General features: G+C 40.0%; 1 protein-coding gene across 2 annotated transcripts in view; it reads left to right on the top strand.

Moving 5' to 3' along the window:
• Positions 1–20,866, top strand: part of GLG1 (golgi glycoprotein 1) — a 150,663-nt gene that overhangs the window by 69,293 nt on the left and 60,504 nt on the right. For both annotated transcript variants that reach the window (XM_060083047.1, XM_060083046.1), the window contains exon 2: positions 12,902–12,934. In XM_060083047.1, the coding sequence (XP_059939030.1) occupies positions 12,902–12,934 (33 nt within the window). The remainder of the gene's footprint in view (positions 1–12,901; positions 12,935–20,866) is intronic.

Here is a 20,866-nt window from a genome sequence, read left to right as displayed (position 1 = left end):
GCCACAACTAAGACCCGACACAGCCAAAAAAAATAAAGGAGAAAATAAATAAATAAAATAATAAATAAATATTTAAAATAAATAAATAAAATCACAGAGCTTCTATAGCTAAATACTTCTGCTAGTCTATTATTCTTTCTCCACAGTTCTATCCCTTAAAGCCCATACTGAGTTTATAGAACTTAGAGGAAGGGCTAGGGGTATTAAGCCTTAAAATCAACTGTTTCAACTTAACTTAGCCAATTAGGAGATTAAAGTACAATATACCCCAAACATTTAAGTCATTGATTTAGAAAAGCCAAATGAACTAAGCAAAGTTTTTTTTATAACCTGTTGTGGTTATTCGAAGAGCTAATCCAGATCCCTAGTTGATCTAATTACCAGTTTCTTACCCAAGCTGCGGGCATCTGAATTCATTAAACAAATCAGTCTAGAGCACTAGTTCTGTTTATTCATCCTGTCTACTTTTCTTTGGTTTTTGGGGGGTTGGTTGCTTTGTTTGTTTGTTTGTTTTTAACATCTATATTGGAGTATAATTGCTTTACAGTGTGTGTTAGTTTCTGCTGTGTAACAATCAGCTATATGTATGCATATATCCCCATATCCCCTCCATCTTGCATCTCCCTCCCACCCTTCCTATCGCACCCTCCCTATCCTACCCCTCTAGGTGGTCACAAAGCACTGAGCTGATCTCCCTGTGTGATGCAGCTGCTTCCCACTAGCTATCTATTTTACATTGGGTAGTGTATACATGTCATTGCTACTCTCTCACTTCGTCCCAGCTTACCCTTCCCCCTCCCTGTGTCCTCAAGTCCATTCTCTATGTCTGTGTCTTTGTTCCTGTCCTGTCCCTAGGTTCGTCAGAACCAATTTTTTTTTTTGAGATTCCATAAATATGTTAGTAACGGTATTTGTTTTTCTCTTTCTGACTTACTTCACTCTGTATGACTGTCTCTAGGTTCATCCACCTCACTACAAATAACTCAATTTTGTTTCTTTTTATGGCTGAGTAATATTCCATTGTATATATGTGCCACATCTTCTTTATCCATTCATCTGTCAGTGGACACTTAGGTTGCTTCCATGTCCTGGCTATTGTAAATAATGCTGCAATGAACATTGTGGTACATGACTCTTTTTGAATTATTTTCTCAGGGTATATGCCCAGTAGTGGGATTGCTGGGTCATATGGTAGTTCTAGTTTTAGTTTTTTAAGGAACCTCCATACTGTTTTCCGTAGTGGCTGTATCAATTTACATTCCCACCAACAGTGCAAGAGGGTTCCCTTTTCTCCACACCCTCTCCAGCATTTATTGTTTGTAGGTTTTTTGATGGTGGCCATTCTGACTGGTGTGAGGTGATACCTCATTGTACTTTTGATTTGCATTTCTGTAATAATTAGTGATATTGAGCATCTTTTTATGTGTTTGTTGGCCATCTATCTGTATGTCTTCTTTGGAGAAATGTCTGTTTAGGTTTTCTGCCCATTTTTGGATTGGGTTGTTTGTTTTTTTGATATTGAGCTGCATGAGCTGCTTGTATATTTTGGATTAATCCTTTGTCAGTTGCTTCATTTGCAAATATTTTCTCCCATTCTGAGGGTTGTCTTTTTGTCTTTTTTATGGTTTCCTTTGCTTTGCAAAAGCTTTGAAGTTTCATTAGGTCCCATTTGTTTATTTTTGTTTTTATTTCCATTTCTCTAGGAGGTGGGTCAAAAAGGACCTTGCTGTGATTTATGTCATAGAGTGTTCTGCCTATGTTTTCTTCTAAGAGTTTTATAGTGTCTGGCCTTACATTTAGGTCTTTAATCCATTTTGAGTTTATTTTTGTGTATGGTGTTAGGGAGTGTTCTAATTTCATTCTTTTACATGTAGCTGTCCAGTTTTCCCAGCACCACTTATTGCAGAGGCTGTGTTTTCTCCATTGTATACTCTTGCCTTCTTTATCAAAGATAAGGTGACCATATGTGCGTGGGTTTATCTCTGGGCTTTCTGTCCTGTTCCATTGATCTATATTTCTGTTTTTGTGCCAGTACCATACTGTCTTGATTACTGTAGCTTTGTAGTATAGTCTGAAGTCAGGGAGCTTGATTCCTCCAGCTCCGTTTTTCTTTCTCAAGATTGCTTTGGCTCTTCAGGGTCTTTTGTGTTTCCATACAAATTGTGCAATTTTTTGTTCTAGATCTGTGAAAAATGCCATTGGTGGTTTGATAGGGATTGCATTGAATCTGTAGATGGCTTTGGGCAGTATAGTCATTTTCACAATGTTGATTCTTCCAATCCAAGAACATGGTATATCTCTCCATCTGTTTGTGTCATCTTTAATTTCTTTCATCAGTGTCTTATAGTTTTCTTCATACAGGTCTTTTGTCTCCTTAGGTAGGTTTATTCCTAGGTATTTTATTCTTTTTGTTTTAATGGTAAATAGGAGTGTTTCCTTAATTTCTCTTTCAGATTTTTCATCATTAGTGTATAGGAATGCAAGCAATTTCTGTGCATTAATTTTGTATCCTGCTACTTTACTAAATTCATTAATTAGCTCTAGAAGTTTTTGATAGAGTCTTTAGGATTCTCTATGTATAGTATCATGTCATCTGCAACAGTGACAGCTTTACTTCTTTTCTGATTTGGATTCCTTTTATTTCTTTTTCTTCTCTGATTGCTGTGGCTAAAACTTCCAAAACTATGTTGAATAATAGTGGTGAGAGTGGGCAACCTTGTCTTGTTCCTGATCTTAGTGGAAATGATTTCAGTTTTTCACCATTGAGAATGATGTTGGCTGTGGGTTTGTCATATATGGCGTTTATTATGTTGAGGTAGGTTCCCTCTGTGCGTACTTTCTGGAGGGTTTTTATCATAAATGGGTGTTGAATTTTGTCAAAAGCTTTTTCTGCATCTATTGAGATGATCATGTGGTTTTTCTCCTTCAGTTTGTTAATATGGTGTATTACATTGATTGATTTGCGTATATTGAAGAATCCTTGCATTCCTGGGATAAACCCCACTTGATCATGGTGTATGATCCTTTTTTTTTTTTTTTTTTTAATTTATTTTTTTATATTTATTTATTTTTGTCTGTGTCGGGTCTTTGTTGCTGTGCACAGGCTCTCTCTAGTTGCTGTGAGCGGGGGCTACTCTTTGTTGCAGTGTATGTGCCTCTCACTACAGTGGCTTTTCCTGTTGCAGAGCATGGGCTCCAGGTGCGCGGGCCTCAGCAGCCGCGGCACACAGGCTCAGCACTTTTGGCTCGTGGGCTCCAGAGCGCAAGCCCAGGTGTTGTGGAACATGGGCCAGTTGCTCCATGGCATGTGGGATCCTCCCGAGCCAGGGATTGAACCCGTGTCCCTGCATTGGCAGGCAGATTCCTAACCATTGAGCCACCAGGGAAGTCCCTGTATGATCCTTTTAATGTGCTGTTGGATTCTGTTTGCTAGTATTTTGTTGAGGATTTTTGCATCTCTGTTCATCAGAGATATTGGCCTGTAGTTTTCTTTTTTTGTGACATCTTTGGTTTTGGTATCAGGGTGATGGTGGCCTCATAGAATGAGTTTGGGAGTGTTCCTCCCTCTGCTATATTTTGGAAGAGTTTGAGAAGGATAGGTGTTAGCTCTTCTCTAAATGTTTGATAGAATTTGCCTGTGAAGCCATCTGGTCCTGGGCTTTTGTTTGTTGGAAGATTTTTAATCACAGTTTCAATTTCAGTCCTTGTGATTGGTCTGTTTATATTTTCTGTTTCTTCCTGTTTAAGTGTAGGAAGGTTGTGCTTTTCTAAGAATTTGTCCATTTCTTCCAAGTTGTCCATTTTATTGGCATATAGTTGCATGTAGAAATCTCTCAGGATCCTTTGTATTTCTGCAGTGTCCGTTGTTACTTCTCCTTTTTCATTTCTAATTCTGTTGATTTGAGTCTTCCTTTTTTTCTTGATGAGTCTGGCTAATGGTTTATCAATTTTGTTTATCTTCTCAAAGAACCAGGTTTTAGTTTCATTGATCTTTGCTGTTGTTTCCTTTTATTTCTGATCTGATCTTTATGATTTCTTTCCTTCTGCTAACTTTGGTTTTTGTTTTTTTTTTGTGGTACAGGGGCCTCTCCCGTTGTGGAGCACAGGCTCCGGACGAACAGGCCCAGTATCCATGGCTCACGGGCCCAGCCGCTCCACGGCATGTGGGATCTTCCCAGACCGGGGCACGAACCCGTGTCCCCTGCATCGGTAGGCAGACCCTCAACCACTGCACCACCAGGGAAGCCCTCACTTTGGTTTTTGTTGTTGTTCTTTCTCTAGTTGCTTTAGATGTAAGGTTAGGTTGTTTATTTGAGATTCTTCTTGTTTCTTGAGGTAGGATTGTATTGCTATAAACTTCCCTCTTAGAACTGCTTTTGCTGCATCCCATAGGTTTTGGGTCATCATGTTTTCATTGTTATTTGCTTCTAGGTATTTTTTTGATTTCCTCTTTGATTTCTTTTTTTTTCTTTCTTTTTTTTTTTTTTTTGCGGTATGCGGACCTCTCACTGTTGTGGCCTCTCCCGTTGCGGAGCACAAGCTCTGGACGCGCAGGCTCAGCGGCCATGGCTCACGGGCCCAGCCGATGTGGGATCTTCCCAGACTGGGGCACGGACCCGTATCCCCTGCATCGGCAGGTGGACTCTTAACCACTGCACCACCAGTGAAGCCCTCCTCTTTGATTTCTTCAGTGATCTCTTAGTTATTAAGTAGTGTATTCTTTAGCCTCCATGTGTTTGTATTTTTTACAGTTTTTTCCTGTATTTGATATCTAATCTCATAGCATTGTGGTCAGAAGAGATACTTGATACGATTTCAATTTTCTTAAATTTACCAAGGCTTGATTTGTGACCCAAGATATGGTCTATCCTGGAGAATGTTCCATGAGCACTTGAGAAGAAAGTGTATTCTGTTGTTTTTGGATGGAATGTGCTATAAATATCAATTAAGTCCATCTTGTTTAATGTGTCATTTAAGCTTGTGTTTCCTTATTTATTTTCATTCTGGATGGTCTGTCCATTGGTGAAAGTGGGGTGTCCCCACTTAAAGTCCCCTACTATTATTTTGCTACTGTCCATTTCCCCTTTTATGGCTGTTATTAGCATTTGCCTTATGTGTTGAGGTGCTCCTATGTTGGGTGCATTAATATTTACAATTATATCTTCTTGTTGGATTGATCCCTTGATCATTATGTAGTGTCCTTCTTTGTCTCTTGTAATAATCTTTATTTTAAAGTCTATTTTGTCAGATATGAGAATTGCTACTCCAGCTTTCTTTTGATTTCCTTTTGCATGGAATCTTTTTCCATCCTCTCACTTGCAGTCTGTATGTGGTGTCTTGTAGACAGCATATGTATGGGTCTTGTTTTTGTATCCATTCAGCCAGTCTGTGTCTTTTGGTTGGAGCATTTAATCCATTTACATTTAAGATAATTATTGATATGTATGTTCCTATTACCATTTTCTTAATTGTTTTGGGCTTGTTATTGTAGGTCTTTTTCTTCTCTTGTGTTTCCTGCCTAGAGAAGTTCCTTTAGCATTTGTTGTAAAGCTGGTTTGGTGGTGTTGAATTCTCTTAACTTTTGCTTATCTGTAAAGGTTTTAATTTCTCCATCTAATCTGAATGAGATCCTTGCTGGGTAGAGTAATCTTGGTTGTAGGTTTTTCCCTTTCATCACTTTAAATACGTCCTGCCACTCCCTTCTGGCTTGCAGAGTTTCTGCTAAAAAATCAGCTGTTAACCTTATGGGGATTCCCTTGTATGTTATTTGTTCCTTTTCCCTTGCTGCTTTTAATATTTTTTTCTTTGTATTTAATTTTTAAAATAAATTTATCTTATTCATTTATTATTGGCTGCGTTGGGTCTTCGTTGCTGCCTGCGGGCTTTTTCTAGTTGCGGTGAGCAGGGGCTACTCTTCATTGCAGTGCGTGGCCTTCTCATTGCAGTGGCCTCTCTTGTTGCCGAGCTCAGGCTATAAGCATGCGGGCTTCAGTAGTTGTGGCCCGTGGGCTCTAGAGCGCAGGCTCGGTAGTTGTGGCGTATGGGCTTAGTTGCTTCGCGTCATGTGGTATCTTCCCAGACCAGGGCTTGAACCCGTGTCCCCTGCATTGGCAGGCGGATTCTTAACCACTGAGCCACCAGGGAAACCTGTTGTATTTAATTTTTGATAGTTTAATATGTGTCTCTGTGTGTTTCTCTTTGGGTTTATCCTGTATGGTAGTCCCTGTGCTTCCTGGACTTGATTCTCTATTTCCTTTCCCATGTTAAGGAAGTTTTCAACTATAATCTCTTCAAATATTTTCTCAGACCCTTTCTTTTTCTTGTCTTCTCCTGGGACCCCTATAATTCGAATGTTGGTGCATTTACTGTTGTCCCAGAGGTCTCTGAGGCTGTCCTCAATTCTTTTCATTCTTTTTTCTTTATTCTGCTCCCTGGCAGTTATTTCCACCATTTTATCTTCCAGCTCACTTATCTGTTCTTCTGCCTCATTTATTCTGCTATTGATTCCTTCTAGAGTATTTTTAATTTCAGTAATTGTGTTGTTCATCACTGTTTGTTTGCTCTTTAGTTCTTCTAGATCCTTGTTAAATGTTTCTTGTATTTTCTCCATTCTGTTTCTGAGATTTTGGATCATCTTTACTATCATTATTCATTCTTTTTCAGGTAGGTTACCTAGTTCATCTTCATTTATTTGGTCTTGTAGGTTTTTACCTTGCTCCTTCATCTGTAACATATTTTTTTGTCATTTCATTTTTTTTTTTTTGATGGGTGGTGCTGTAGTCCTGTCTTACTGGTTGTTTGGCCTGAGACGTCCAGCACTGCAGTTTGCAGGCAGTTAGATAGAGCTGGATCTTGGTGCTGAGATGAGGACCTCTGGGAGGCCTCACTCCAATTGATATTCGCTGGGGTCTGAGGTTCTCTCTTAGTCCAGTGGTTTGGACTTGGAGCTCCCACCACAGGAGCTCATGCACGACCTCCAGCCTGGGAACCAAGATCCCGCAAGTTTCATGGCGTGGTGAAAGAAAGAAAAAAAAAAAAAACGAAGAAAGAAAGAAAAAAAAATAGCTGTACAATATCAAAGAATAAGAAACAAAATAAAATTAGAAAGATAAAAAATATATTAGCAAAAATAAAACTATAATTGAAACAACTGCAGTAAGGTAAAATAAAACCATAGCAGAAAAAAGAAAAGAAAGAGGGAGGAGGGCAACAAGCCAAAAAGGAGAGACCACTAACAAAGTATAAAAAATAAAATAAAATTAGAAAAGTAAAACATATTAGGAAAAATAAAAATATAAAAGAATCAACAACAATGAATCAACAAGGTATAACAGAATCCCAATCTAAAAGAGGAAAAAAGAAAAGAAAAAAAAAAAAAGGGCTATGGGGGTGGAGTTTAGGAGCAGGTGGAACTTAGGCAGGGGTGGGGTTTTGGGTGGGGCGGGGCCTAGGCAGGTAGGCGGGTGAAGTTTGGGCATGGAGTAGGGCCTAGCGGGCATGTTCAAGTGTGGGGTGGGGCCTCTGCTTAGGACCTGGGGAAGGGGAGAGGCAGCACATCCAAAGGAGGGCCTCTGGAGTGTGGGGTTCCGGAGTCTGGAGGTAGGGCCCTGAGTGAGGGTGTGTGGGTGGGGTTTAGGCCCAGCTCGTTGGATGGGGTCTCCCAGTGTAGAGGTGGGGCCCTGGGTGGGGGTGTGGGGGCGGGGCTTGGGCTCTGTGCACAGGAGGGAGGCTCCAAGGACAGAGGACTAGGCCCGGGAGCCCAACAGCCTTCCCGGTGCCTAAGTGGACAGGGAATGCACTGGCCGCGTTTCCTTCCATTCCTCCGTGCCCCTCCCCACCTTCTCTCCCAGGTTCTCACCCCCTAACGGGGGTGGGTGCCGCTTGGTGTAGGAGCTCCTCACCTCCCCCAGCCACCCCTCAGGGGTGCTGGTCCTGGAGGTCCGGCCTTTACTTTTACTCTGCCTTGCCTTCCTCCCACTCCCTCAGGACCTGCGCAGCTGGAGGGGGCCTCTGTGGGCCGAGGATCAGGCCTGGGTCTTCAGCAGGCTCCCGGGGGCCCAAGTGGGCATGGTAAACCTGGCCACGCTCCCTTTTGATCCTCTGCCCTCCCAGTGGTCCCCCAATTTCCCCTTTCGGGCGTGGGGTCCCTTCCCCCCCCACAGCCACCCCTCAGGGGCGCCAGTCCCATCCCGCCTCCACTTCTCCTCCCCCTTCACTACCCCCACGCCCCACGTCCTACCCAGTCAATGGGGGTTCCTCCCGTCCCCTTAGCTGTCCGTGGTCCCCCACCAGTGCCTGGTAGGTGCCCTAATTGTGAGGAGACGCGAATTCTGCGTCCTCCTAGTACGCCATCTTGATTCCGCCCGTTTGTTTTTAATTGGCCTGGCATGTGGGACCTTAGTCCCCCAACCAGGGATCGAACCCATGCCCCCTGCATTGGGAGCTCAGAGTCTTAACCTCTGGACCCCACGAAGTCCCTGTCTACCTTTCTTTTTCTTGTACCTCCCAGAGGCCCCCCATCATTGTGGTCACCCTGACCTACTCGCTCTTTTTCGGGTGTATCAAGGTGAAAGCATCACAGTACACATGGTTGTCATTTACTGTCATCAGGTAAATTCCAGTTTTGTTGTCTCCTACCAATGTACCTTTGGTTACATGACTTGGTTTCTCTGTATTTCAATATCTTTATCTGTAAATTGGATGCAGTACCATGTTTTTTGCAATCTATCATGTTGTAGGAAATAAATGTAGCACCTAGCTCAATCCGTTGACAACTTCTGCTGTTTTCTGCTGCACCCGTCAGATTCTTTATTGGAGTCAGGCAGGTGTCTCCAAGTACTCAGGGCTTGTCTCTCCTACAGTGCTATTGCTGCATCATTTACTCAGCATTAACTGAGTTCCTTCTCTATTTTAGTCACTGCTGTGTTTGGTTGGGATGCTTCACATTTTCTTCTTTTTCTCTTTCCTCTATTCATAATCATTTCTTTTTTGATATTAATATATGTAACTTCAGCAGTCTCTTTTCCAACATTTGATCCTTAACTTAACAGAAAGTTATTTGTGAGGCTTTTCATAAATTTTTCTCCTCCCAGTTTTCCATCGTTAAGAGGACAATTATTTTAATTCCAAAGAGGAAACATTTGATGTAAGAGTCTTTTCAAAGTCCAGATTTCTATCTCCAGCGTAATAGCAGCTAATAATGTGGCAAAGCTTAGCTTCTAATTTACTGCTTCCACAGCTAGGAACCTTTACTTTGCCTCTGATTTGAAGGGGTAGGGATGGGGGTAGGACTCCTAAACTGGTGAGAAGCAAGGTTTCAACTCTCAGTTTTCTATCTTGATCATGTTCTTCTTATCATTTGAAAAAATTATTAAGCATACCCTAGTAGATATATATTCATAAAATATTAATTATTCTAACATATATTATAAAAACATTAAAGTATAAGTTAAAGCATGAGCTTTTCAAAAAAGAGAGGTTCCATTGCTTTCTTCCTAAGCCTCAGGGGATCATCTAACTTGCATCCCCTTTGGAAATCATTCTTCTGTCTAAACCTTCAGGCCTAGCTCCAGTCCCTGCTCTTGCTTACTTGCTTGATTTCACTATTTTATTTCTGTAACTGGATTGTAAACTACCTGAGGTTAGGGACAATTTGTGTCTTACCTTTCTTCTGTATCCCACAACAATGCCTAGCACAGTTTTGGGTACTTCATAATTATTCAGTATTTTTACTTGTTGATTGATTTCTTGGAATCATTTCAGAGTATTATTTCACTGATTGTTAATAAAAGGAAAAAATCCTCAGCCTTTTTTTAACCTTAGTAGCTCTGGTGTTAGTCCTCATACTATTCGTATTCTAAGATTAAAGATCATCGAGCCTATTTACATTTACAGATTTGCAGAAATAGATACGTCTGATGAAGTGACTTGATTGGGACCTCATGGCCATGGTGTAGGCTCAGAACCAGACCTGTGTCAGCACCCATGTTTTTTTTTGTTTTTTTGGGGGCGGGGCGGGTTGCGGGCCTCCCACTGCTGTGGCCTCTCCCGTTGCGGAGCACAGGCTCCGAACGCGCAGGCTCAGCAGCCATGGCTCACGGAACCAGCTGCTCCGCGGCATGTGGGATCTTCCCAGACCGGGGCACGAACCCGCGTCCCCTGCATTGGCAGGCGGACTCTCAACCACTGCGCCACCAGGGAAGCCCCCCATGTTTGTTTTTGTTCCTTGAAATTTCTGTCTTTTAGTTTCTTATCAAATGGCTGAGTGCCAAACCATAGCATTTTCTCTTTATACTTTCTCTAAAGTTAGTTTGTGCTGGCATTATTCATGTTCCCACTGTTTGCGTATACTACTTTATATTTTATATTCTGCAAGTCTCTGTTCTGTTCCTCTGAACCACTACTTTGTCCTTTGATTCTAAAGGCTCTTTTAAATTTATAAGAGTAATTATTCATAATTACACTTAGAAATTCTTTATAGCTGTTCAGTTCAGTGAATCTCAGTGGCTTAACATCATAACCTTGTTCTCATAGCACTCCTATATTGTCTTCTCTTTGTGGGTAGAAAAACTAAATCTAGAAAGAAAAAAAATAAGCCAGTTTATTGTCAATTGCAAATTGATACAACGAGAGAGATGAAAACCAAACACTGACCTCCACATTTGCAGTTCACGTATGTCTCTGTGGACTGTGTCATTCCTTCGTAAAAGGTGTAGTACTCTGTACTTACTAATATAATTCACTAAATTAAATCATTGCAGTTACCAATTACAACTTAAAGGTTTTGAGATTTTTCTTATTTCATTTGCCTGATGGGCTTATTAGTCATTTTTTTCTTCATTACAAACACCCTCAAACTTTCAAGGGCTTATAATGACAAATATTTATTCTTCTCGCTCATGGCCGCGCAGGTCAGTTAGGGTGGCTGTGCGCTGGGCTGCGGGTTGGGTTTAGGTCTGCGCGTGTCTCCCCTTTTCCTTGTACTAGCAGTTCTCCGTACATGTTGTTCGCATCGGGAATGTCAGGAGTGCGAGAGTACAAGCCAAACCACCCAAGCACATTTAAAGCCTCTTCTCATATTATGCCTACTAAAATCCCATTGGCCAGAGCAAGTCAGTGGCCTAACCTAACATCAGTGGAGCAGGGTATATACTCATTCCACAGCAGGAGGTTCTGCAGACTTACAGGGCGAAGGATCTGGGTATCACATCCTACTAAAGAAGAGTAGAAAACTGGGGGAAATAATCCATTCCATCACTGTAGGAAAGTAAGACGTTAAAACAATCATTAATTTGCTGATGTTAAGTCCTATGCACTGTAAACGTGGCAGTGCTTTTTTTCCATAGGTAACTTAAATCTTCTTTGACTACTTTACTTTGAAAATTCTCCAATGCTCTGAATTTCTTTCAAGAATGCCCCTTTAATCCAAAGTTATCATTTAATAGGAATGAACACAAGTAGAGATGCTAATGGTATTAATTGCCATCTGTGCTTTGAGAAAGAGCTAGAATTACTGATTGATTGGAAAAAATTGAAAGGATAGATTAAAAGGGGATAAGGTAGAAAACTGCCTATACAAAATAAAGTATTCTTGCAAATAAACTGTTAAGGGCTATAAGTTAAGCACTTGGAATTCAGTGAAGGGAACAGAGTTAGGCTAGATTAACTCATAGTATGGAGGCTGATTTCTGAGATGTAGAAAGACACCTCAGAAACACATTAAAATATCTATTCTTACTTAGACAAGGAAGGAGAAAGTTCAGAAGTGGTGTGTTATAATCTCACGATGGCCTAGCAATCTAATTAAAGTCAATTTTAATATAATATTTTATTAAGTAAATACAAAAATGAGTTTGTACATTAGAGTTAATGCCTGCTAAATAATGTAGTGGAATGAGTAGTTCCCTAGAAACCTTTTTCTTCCTAAAGTGATGCTAGGTGTGTCTGCTTAACTTGTTAATATTTACTGTTTTCTGTATTGCCTTATTTCTATCCTTGAATAGGGAGAATCTTTTTATTTTGAAAGTGGCATCTTTTACAACCTATGTCGGGAATATTTCATAGAGGGGACACAATTTACTTTGTTTGAGCAGGTTGGAGTACTATGGAATCTCAAAGGAAATAGTGCTTTATTATGGCATGCGTTAAGACAATTGTATCTCCTTTAACAATCTCCTTTAACAATTTCCTTGTATGAACAAGGAAATTAAAGGAGAAGTGTATGGCAAAGCTATTCAATATAAGGCCTAACTTAGTCTACTTTTTTGTCACAGAATTGAAAGTTCATTCTATCTCTGTTATATGTACCTGGCTTTATGAGCAAATGTATTCATGGGAATATATAAATAATTTCTGTTTTTTTAAACTTTGTATTTTTAATCATAGACCTGCAAGATTATAGACTCATAAGAAGTTACAAACATAGACGTAGAGGTCCCATGTACCCACCACCTCACTTCCCCTAATGGTGACATGTGAGACTAATTTTTAAATCATTGTCAGACCTTTTTTGCCCTCTTTAATAAGCCTTCTTTTTTCCAGATATCTAACTTTCTATAAAGCGAGGGCACCTGTATTGTGCCTGATCCTCTTCAGCTTTCAAAATTATGAAGTATCGTGTAAGGATACTTCTGTCACTGTTGCTTTATGTCTTTAGTACATCCTTCTCCATTTTCCCAATTTCCAGATTGTACCATTGATTGGGAAGGGACTATGTCTCATCCTTTTCTGGTATATTTCTCCTCAGCAATCTAAAAGATGTATAAGCCCCATTTTACTCCTCATATTGAAGTATTATATTCAGTTGAATATTCAGATTTCTTGTTTTGAGTTTATTTTGGTGGTGTTTGAAAACTTGAGAGGATATTTTTTTAACATCATCTCTTCTTTTTTTTCCTTTTAGCCTGAAAATGAAATTTCTTCAGACTGCAATCATGTAAGTATGGATTTTCCATAATTCACCTTTTACGTGCTTTATATATATGATGACAGATATTGGGATGCTTTTCCTGTTGTTCTGGGAAGCATAATGTTTTCTTAAATTCACTTAATCTTAACAAGAGGATGATTAACCTTATTTAAGGGCCATGGTAAATCTACACATACTCCTCTATTGTCGAAATAAGTAGGCTCTGCCAAATAATATTTATATACTTAAGTTTACATTTTTCTTCAGTTACAGCTACCATATGAAATTGTTTCTTTGCATGTCAGGCTTACAATTGTAGAGTTTTGTATTTTAAAGTTGTTTCATTTAGTCATCATACAGTCATCTACTCTGTGCCAAACACTGTGGTAGAAACTAAAGACACAAATAAGCACCTTGAAGATAGAGACATATATTAGAGTTAGCAGATAAGAACTCCAGAGATAACTACAATTAATACATTCAATGTCATATATATGTGTCATATATATATTTGTAATACATTCAGTGTCTATATATCTCCCCATATTATATACAGTCTGACATTAAAAGGAGAGTGATGTGAAATCAGATCTGTGCAGAAAGTATCAGGTGCTTCGGCAGAAACTTGTAAGAGTGCAATGGGGACACAAGAGTGAATTTTGCCCAGGTGGGTTGATGTCAGGAAACACTTAATAGTGGAGATGCTACTTGAGTTGTGTCTTAAAAGAGGAGTAGTTATATATCTGAAATCACTCTGTGTCCACATTTTGTGTGTGTGTGTGGGCCTCTCACTGTTGTGGCCTCTCCTGTTGCGGAGCACAGGCTCCGGATGCGCAGGCTCAGTGGTCATGGCTCACGGGCCTAGCTGCTCCACGGCATGTGGGATCTTCCCGGACCGGGGCATGAACCCATGTCCCCTGCATCAGCAGGCGGACTCTCAACCACTGCGCCACCAGGGAAGCCCTGTCCACATTATTTGATAGTTTGAATGGGAGACTGCAAGAATAGAGAAGCAGGTTGGCTGCCTAAGTTGACTACTTATTCTAAAGAAGGTTTAGATAGGTCAGAGATTTAAAGTAAAAATAAAACCATAAGAGTAGTAGAAGAAAACATGAACAGGGGGTAGGGTTTTTAAAACTATGATACAACATCAAAAAATATTTAAAGAAAAAAAAGATTTATAAATCTGATTGCATTAAAAACTCAGAAAGGGGGACTTCCCTGGTGGTAAAGACTTCACCTTCCAATTCAGGGGGTGCAGGTTCAATCCCTGGTTGGGAGCTAAGATACCCCACATGCCTCGTAGCCAAAAAAACAAAGCATAAAACATAAAACAGAGAAATATTGTAACAAATTCAATAACAACTTTAAAAATGGTCCACATCAAAAAAAAAAACTTTAAAAAAAAACTCAAAAAAGAGATTTGAGGGTTTTTTCCTCAAAAATATGTAAATTATGAAAAAATATTTGCAGTGCAGATGAAAAGGACTACATTCTTTAATAGAAAGTGCTGTTAATAAACATAGAAAACAGACATAAATAGACTATTCACAGGAAAAGAAAAAGATGTGTAGTAAACAACAAAACTTTCGATTCTTTCATAATTTAAAGTGTGAAAATTAAAAGAAAAATAAGTGCACTGTTTTTATCCATCTGATTAACAAATATTAAAAATTTGATAAATATACAATATTGACAAGCATATGGAGATTTAAGCATTCTCTAGCCCATCAGTCAATGGCTACCCATTGGCCAAATCCAGACCACTGCCTGTTTTTATGCATAAAGTTTTATTGGAACACAGCCACACTCATTCAGTTACATACTGTAGCTGCTTTCCATGTTATAATGGCAAGGTTGAGTAGTTGCAACAGTGACTATAGTTTCCTGAAAGTCTAAAAAATTTACTTTCTGGCCCTTGCGGGAAAAGTTTGCTAAACTCTGCTCTAGTCTATGGATAGGAATATAAATAAGAAAAACTTCTTTATAAAGCAGTCAACTTAAAATGATATTTGTTATGGCATTATTATGGCATTATTTATTAAGCAAAAGATTAGGGAAAAATCCTTAAAAATCTATTAATAGACTGAATCTGACAGAGAGGAAGCCCAGAAAGAAGTTCCAGAGGGGTGGAGAAAGAAGCTGATCTCCAAAGGATATTACACCACTGAAAATGGGGACAAATAGTATACAGAAAACGGAAGGATTGATGTCCTAATAAAGAGAGATTAGGGCACAGACACAGGAGACGATGGACATCTACAAGTCAAGATGAGAGCCCTCAGAAGAAATTGGTACTACTGACACCTTGATCTCAGACTTCTACCCTCCAGATTCGTGAACAAATAAATTTTTGTTGTTTAAGCCACCCAGTTTATGATATTTTGTTACAGCAGCCCTACCAAACTAATACACTTGGGTTGGGATGGAATGCATTATAATTTTTCCCATTAAAGTTTTTATTTTATTTTAATTTTTATAAATTTATTTATTTATTTTTGACTGTGTTGGGTCTTCCTTGCTGTGTGTGGGCTTTCTGTAGTTGCAGCAAGCAGGAGCTACTCTTCGTTGCGGCATGCGGATTTCTCATTGCTGTGGCTTCTCTCGTTGCAGAGCATGGGCTCTAGGTGCGTGGACTTCAGTAGTTGTGGCACGCAGGCTCTAGAGCGCAGGCTCAGTAGTTGTGGCGCACAGGCTTAATTGGTCCGCAGCATATGGGATCTTTCCGGACCAGGGCTCAAACTCGTGTCCCCTGCATTGGCAGGCAGATTCTTAACCACTGTGCCACCAGGGAAGCCCTAAAGTGAATTTAAAAGTAACACTATTTAAAATAGCATATAAAGCATCAAATACCTAAGAATAAATCTAACAAAAGTATGTAAGACATCTCTACAGATAACTATAAAATATTATTCAGAGAAATTTGAAGACCTAAATAAATGAAGAGATATATTAATATATACTATGCTAGTGAGTTGGAAGACTCAATATTATAAAGACGTCAGCTCTCACCAAATTACAGATTCTGTACGATCCCATTTCTGTTGTTACAAAAAATAGTAAGCTGATTCTAAAATTTACATGGGAACACAGTTTTGACCAATAATAGCCAAAAGTCTTGAAAAGAACCAAGCAGAGAGAATTTTACCACCTGATTAAAGACTTAAAGTAACAATAATTAAGTCAGTGTGGCAGAGGCACAGGGGTCAACAAGTAGACCAATGAAACAGAATGAGTCCAGAAATAGACTCATATATAGATAGACACTCAAATAAAAAAATCTTAATCCTTACTGCACACCATTCACAGAAATCTATTCTAGATGCATTATAGATCTAAAGGTGAAAAGTGTAATAATAAAACTTCTAGAAGATAACATAAGAAACTATGTGGGATAAGCAAAGATTTAATAAATGGGAAACAAAAAGCAGTAAACAAAAGCAAAAGATTGATAAATCAGATTATATTAAAGTTTGTTTCATTAAATATAGTATTAAGAGTGTGAAAAGGCAAGCCATAGAGAAGGAAAAAATATTTTAATCCGTATCTGACAGTATGTGCAGAATATATGAAGAATTCATACAAAGCAATAAAGAAAAGACAACAGGGCTTCCCTGGTGACGCAGTGGTTAAGAAGCCGCCTGCCAGCGCAGGGGGACACGAGTTCAAGCCCTGGTCCAGGAAGATCCCGCAAGCTGCAGAGCAGCTGGGCCTGTGTGCCACAACTGCTGAGCCTGCTTTCTAGAGCCCGTGAGCCACAACTACTGAGCCTGCGCGTCTGGAGCCCGTGCTCCATGGCAGGAGGGGCCACTGCGGTGAGAGGCCTGCGCACCCCAGTGAGGAGTGGCCCCTGCTCGCCACACCTGGAGAAGGCCTGCGTGCAGTAATGAAGACCCAACGCAGCCAAAAATAAAAGATAATAAATAAAATAAATATTAAAAAGTCTTAACTATTAAAAAAAGAAAAGAATCCCCCTGCCAATGCAAGGGACATGGGTTTGAGCCCTGGTCCGGGAAGATCCCACATGCTGTGGAGCAGCTAAGCCCGTGCGCCACAACTACTGAGCCTGTGATCTAGAGCCTGCGAGCCACAACTACTGAAGTCTGCACACCTAGAGTCCGTGCTCCACAACAAGAGAAGCCACTGCCATGAGAAGACCGCACACCACAACAAAGAGTAGCCTCTGCTCACTGCAACTAGAGAAAGCCTGTGCGCAACAACAAAGACCCAACGCAGCCAAAAATAAAATATATAAAATAAATTTTAAAAAAAGAAAAGACAACAGAATAGAAAAATGGAGAAGATAAATTTAATCGAGGAGGTGAAAGATGACCTGTATATTGAACACTACAAGACATTACTGAAAGAAATTGAAGAAGACATAAATAAATGAAAAGATATTCCATGCTCATGGGTTGGTGGAATTAGTATTGTTAAAATGTTCATGCTACTCAAAGCAATATACAGATTCTGTACAATTCCTATCAAAATTCCAATGACATTTTTCACAGAAATAGAACAAACAATCCTAAAATTTGTTTGGAACCATAAAAGACCCCAGATAGCCAAAGCAATCGTGAGAAAGAAGAACGAAGCTGAAAGCATCACACGCCCTGATTTCAAACTATATTACAAAGCTATAGTAATTAAAACAATATGGTAGGGCTTCCCTGGTGGCACAGTGGTTGAGAGTCTGCCTGCCTATGCAGGGGACACGGGTTCGTGCCCCGGTCTGGGAAGATCCCACATGCCGCGGAGTGGCTAGGCCCGTGAGCCATGGCTGCTGAGCCTGCGCTCCGCAACAGGAGAGGCCACAACAGTGAGAGGCCCACATACCGCAAAAAAAAATATATATATATATGGTATTGGCATAAAAATAGACAAATAGATCAGGGAAACAGAATATAGATCCCAGAAATAAACCCATGCATATATGTCAGTTAGTTTACAACAAAGGAGCCAAGAATATGTAGTGGGGAAAAGAACAGTTTCTTCAGTAAATGGTATTGAGAAAAGTGGACCACTGCCTTACACCAGACACAGAAATTAACTCAAGACCTGAGACCATAAAACTCCTAGAAAAAAAAAAGGCGGTAAGCTCTTTCACATAGGTCTTAGTGATGGTTTTTTGAACGTGACACCAAAAGCAAAAGCAAAAATAAGGCGAGGCTTGGGCTTCCCTGGTGGCACAGTGTTTGGGAGTCCGCCTACTGAGGCAGGGGACGCGGGTTCGTGCCCCGGTTCCGGGGGGATCCCGCGTGCCACGGAGTGGCTGGGCCCCTGGGCCATGGCCGCTGGGCCTGCGCGTCCGGAGCCTGTGCTCTGCGGCGGTGAGAGGCCCGCGTACCACACACACAAAAAAAAGGTGAGGCTATATCAGACTAAAAAGCTTCTGCACAGCAAAGGAAACCACCAAGAAAATGAAAAGGCAACCTACTAAATGGAAGAAAATATTTGCAAATCAAATATCAGATAAGGGGCTAACATCCAAAATGTATAAAGAACTCATACAACTCAACAGCAAAAACAAACAAACAAAAAAACCCAATTAAAGAATGAACAGAAGATCTGTGTAAACACTTTTCCAAAAAAAGACATACAGATGGCCAGTAGGTACATGAAAAGATAATCATCAGAGAAACCAAATAATGAGATGTCACCACAAACCCATTAGAATGGCTGTCATCAAGAGGACTAGAAATAACAAGTATTGGTGAGGAGGTGGAGAAAAGGGAACCTTTGTGTACTATTGGTGGGGATGCAATTTGGTACAGCCACTGCAGTGTGGAGGTTCCTCAAAAAGTTAAAAATAGAACTACCATATGATCCACTTCTGGGTATTTATCTGAAGATAATGAAAACACTAACTCAAAAAGATATGTGCACCCTCATGTTCACTGCAGCATTATTTACAATAGCCAAGATATGGGAAACAATATAAGTGTTAAATCGTTAAGAAAATGTGTGTATACATATACATACATACACACACACACACAATGGAATATTATTCAGCCGTAAAAGGAAGGAAATCTTGCCACTTGAAACAACATGTATGGACCTTGAGGGCATTATGCTATTGAAATAAGTCAGACAAAGACATATACTATACGATCTTTCTTTTATGTGGAATCTTAAAAACAAAACAAAAAAACAAAAAAAGCAACACCAAGCTCATAGATACAGAGAACAGGTTGGTGGCTGCCAGAGGTGGGAGAAATGGGTGAGCTGGTTTTTGTTGTTGTTGTTTTAGTTTAAATAAATTGAATTTTTTAAAATAGAAATTGTTCCTTAAGATACAATATAACTACTGGATGGACAAATTTAGGATAAACCCTTAATTTAAAAAAAAGAAAGAAAGAAAAGAAAAATGGGTAAGATACTTGAACATCCATGTCTTAAAGATGATACTTGAATGATCTACAAATAAATGGAAAGGTGCTCATCCTCATTAATAATCAGGGAAATGGAAATTAAAACCTGAGTGAGATACCGGTATCTACATTCACCATTAGAATTGCTAAAATTCAAAAGACCGACAGTGTTAATACCAAGCATTACTGTGAATATAAAATAAGGGCGCTTTCGTGATCGTTTTCGGCAGCACATATGCTAGAATAAGGGAGTTTTCAAATGCTGATAGTGATAATGTAAATTAGTGTAACTACTTTGAAAGCTGTTGGGTATTACTAAAGCGGAACTTAGGCATAGTATATAATACAGCCTTTTCACTTCCAGGTACTTACCCCACAGAAATGCTTATGTATCTGTCTACCCATGTAAGGAACATTTATAGCAGCTCATAATAGCCCTGTGAGTAAACAGTTAACAAAACCTTTCTTTCCCCTTCAGGAGCATTTCAATCCTGTTAGCTATGTAGCTCAGTTCCCTGGTGACCTAATAAGGGTAAAATACCAACTAAGGTTCAAGGCAGTATTACTTATGATAAAAATGACCCTGATTGGTAAATTCTATATGGATTGGGGAGAGCTATAAATGAATTATAAATACTCATTGGTGGTGCCATACTATAGGTTTCCCTGAATGTGGTGACTCTTGTACCTGGGTGTGTGTGTTCCTTGCAGGGATCCTGGAAACTATGCCCAGAGGGCTGTTTCAAGAGATAATGGCTCGCATGGGGCTTGAGGTTTCTAAGCCAAAACTGCCTCTTCCAGTGCCTGTTGGGAGTGTTGTCTTCTCACACCTGAGCTGTCATCTGGAGAGAAGATAACTCCAGATGGCTACATAGACTGTTGCCATGACTCCCATTGGAGAGGAACAATTGATGCTGCCCTGCTGACTGACAATTTGTGGTTCCTGTCTTTTATCCAGCACAGAGTTTTCCACAAACTCCAGACTCCAAGTGCTGATTTCACGTTTCTACGCTGTCTCACAGTCATTTCTAGAACTGAACTCTTGATTTTCTACCTCTAAACCTCTCTTGTTACAGTCTTCCCAATCTCAGTTCTTCCCATTGCTCAAATCAAAAACCTTGATTCCTCTTGTCCTCTTATATCCCACCTTCAGTCTGTTAGCAGCCTTGCTGTCTGGCTGCTTCTTTTGAAATGTGTCCTGAATCTGACCATTTTCACTGCTACCCCCTGGTACAAGCCATCGTCGGTTCTCTTTTGTGCTTCTTTAATAGCCTCCTAAGTAGTCTCCCTTCTTCTGCCCTTATCCCTCTACAGTCTGTACTCCATGCTACAGCCTGAATGATTCCTCTAACAGGTTGTATTACGTCTCTGCCCAAAACCCCAGAAGCTTTTTTCTCACTTATTAAACTCCCAGGTCCTTAACAGTGGCCTACAACACATGCAGAGAGCAGAGACCTGCTCCTTGGCCTCTTCTACCACTGTCAGCATTGATAACTCTACTTAGGCCACAAGCAGCCTCCTCGCTATCCCTCAGATACTCACAGAATGTGCCTGACTTAGGTCTTTTGCATTTGCTGTTCATCAT

Source organism: Mesoplodon densirostris, chromosome 19, assembly GCF_025265405.1.
Source record: "Mesoplodon densirostris isolate mMesDen1 chromosome 19, mMesDen1 primary haplotype, whole genome shotgun sequence".
Taxonomy (NCBI): domain Eukaryota; kingdom Metazoa; phylum Chordata; class Mammalia; order Artiodactyla; family Ziphiidae; genus Mesoplodon; species Mesoplodon densirostris.
Note: the sequence above shows the minus strand (reverse complement) of the source record. Positions and strands in the feature narration are given on the sequence as shown.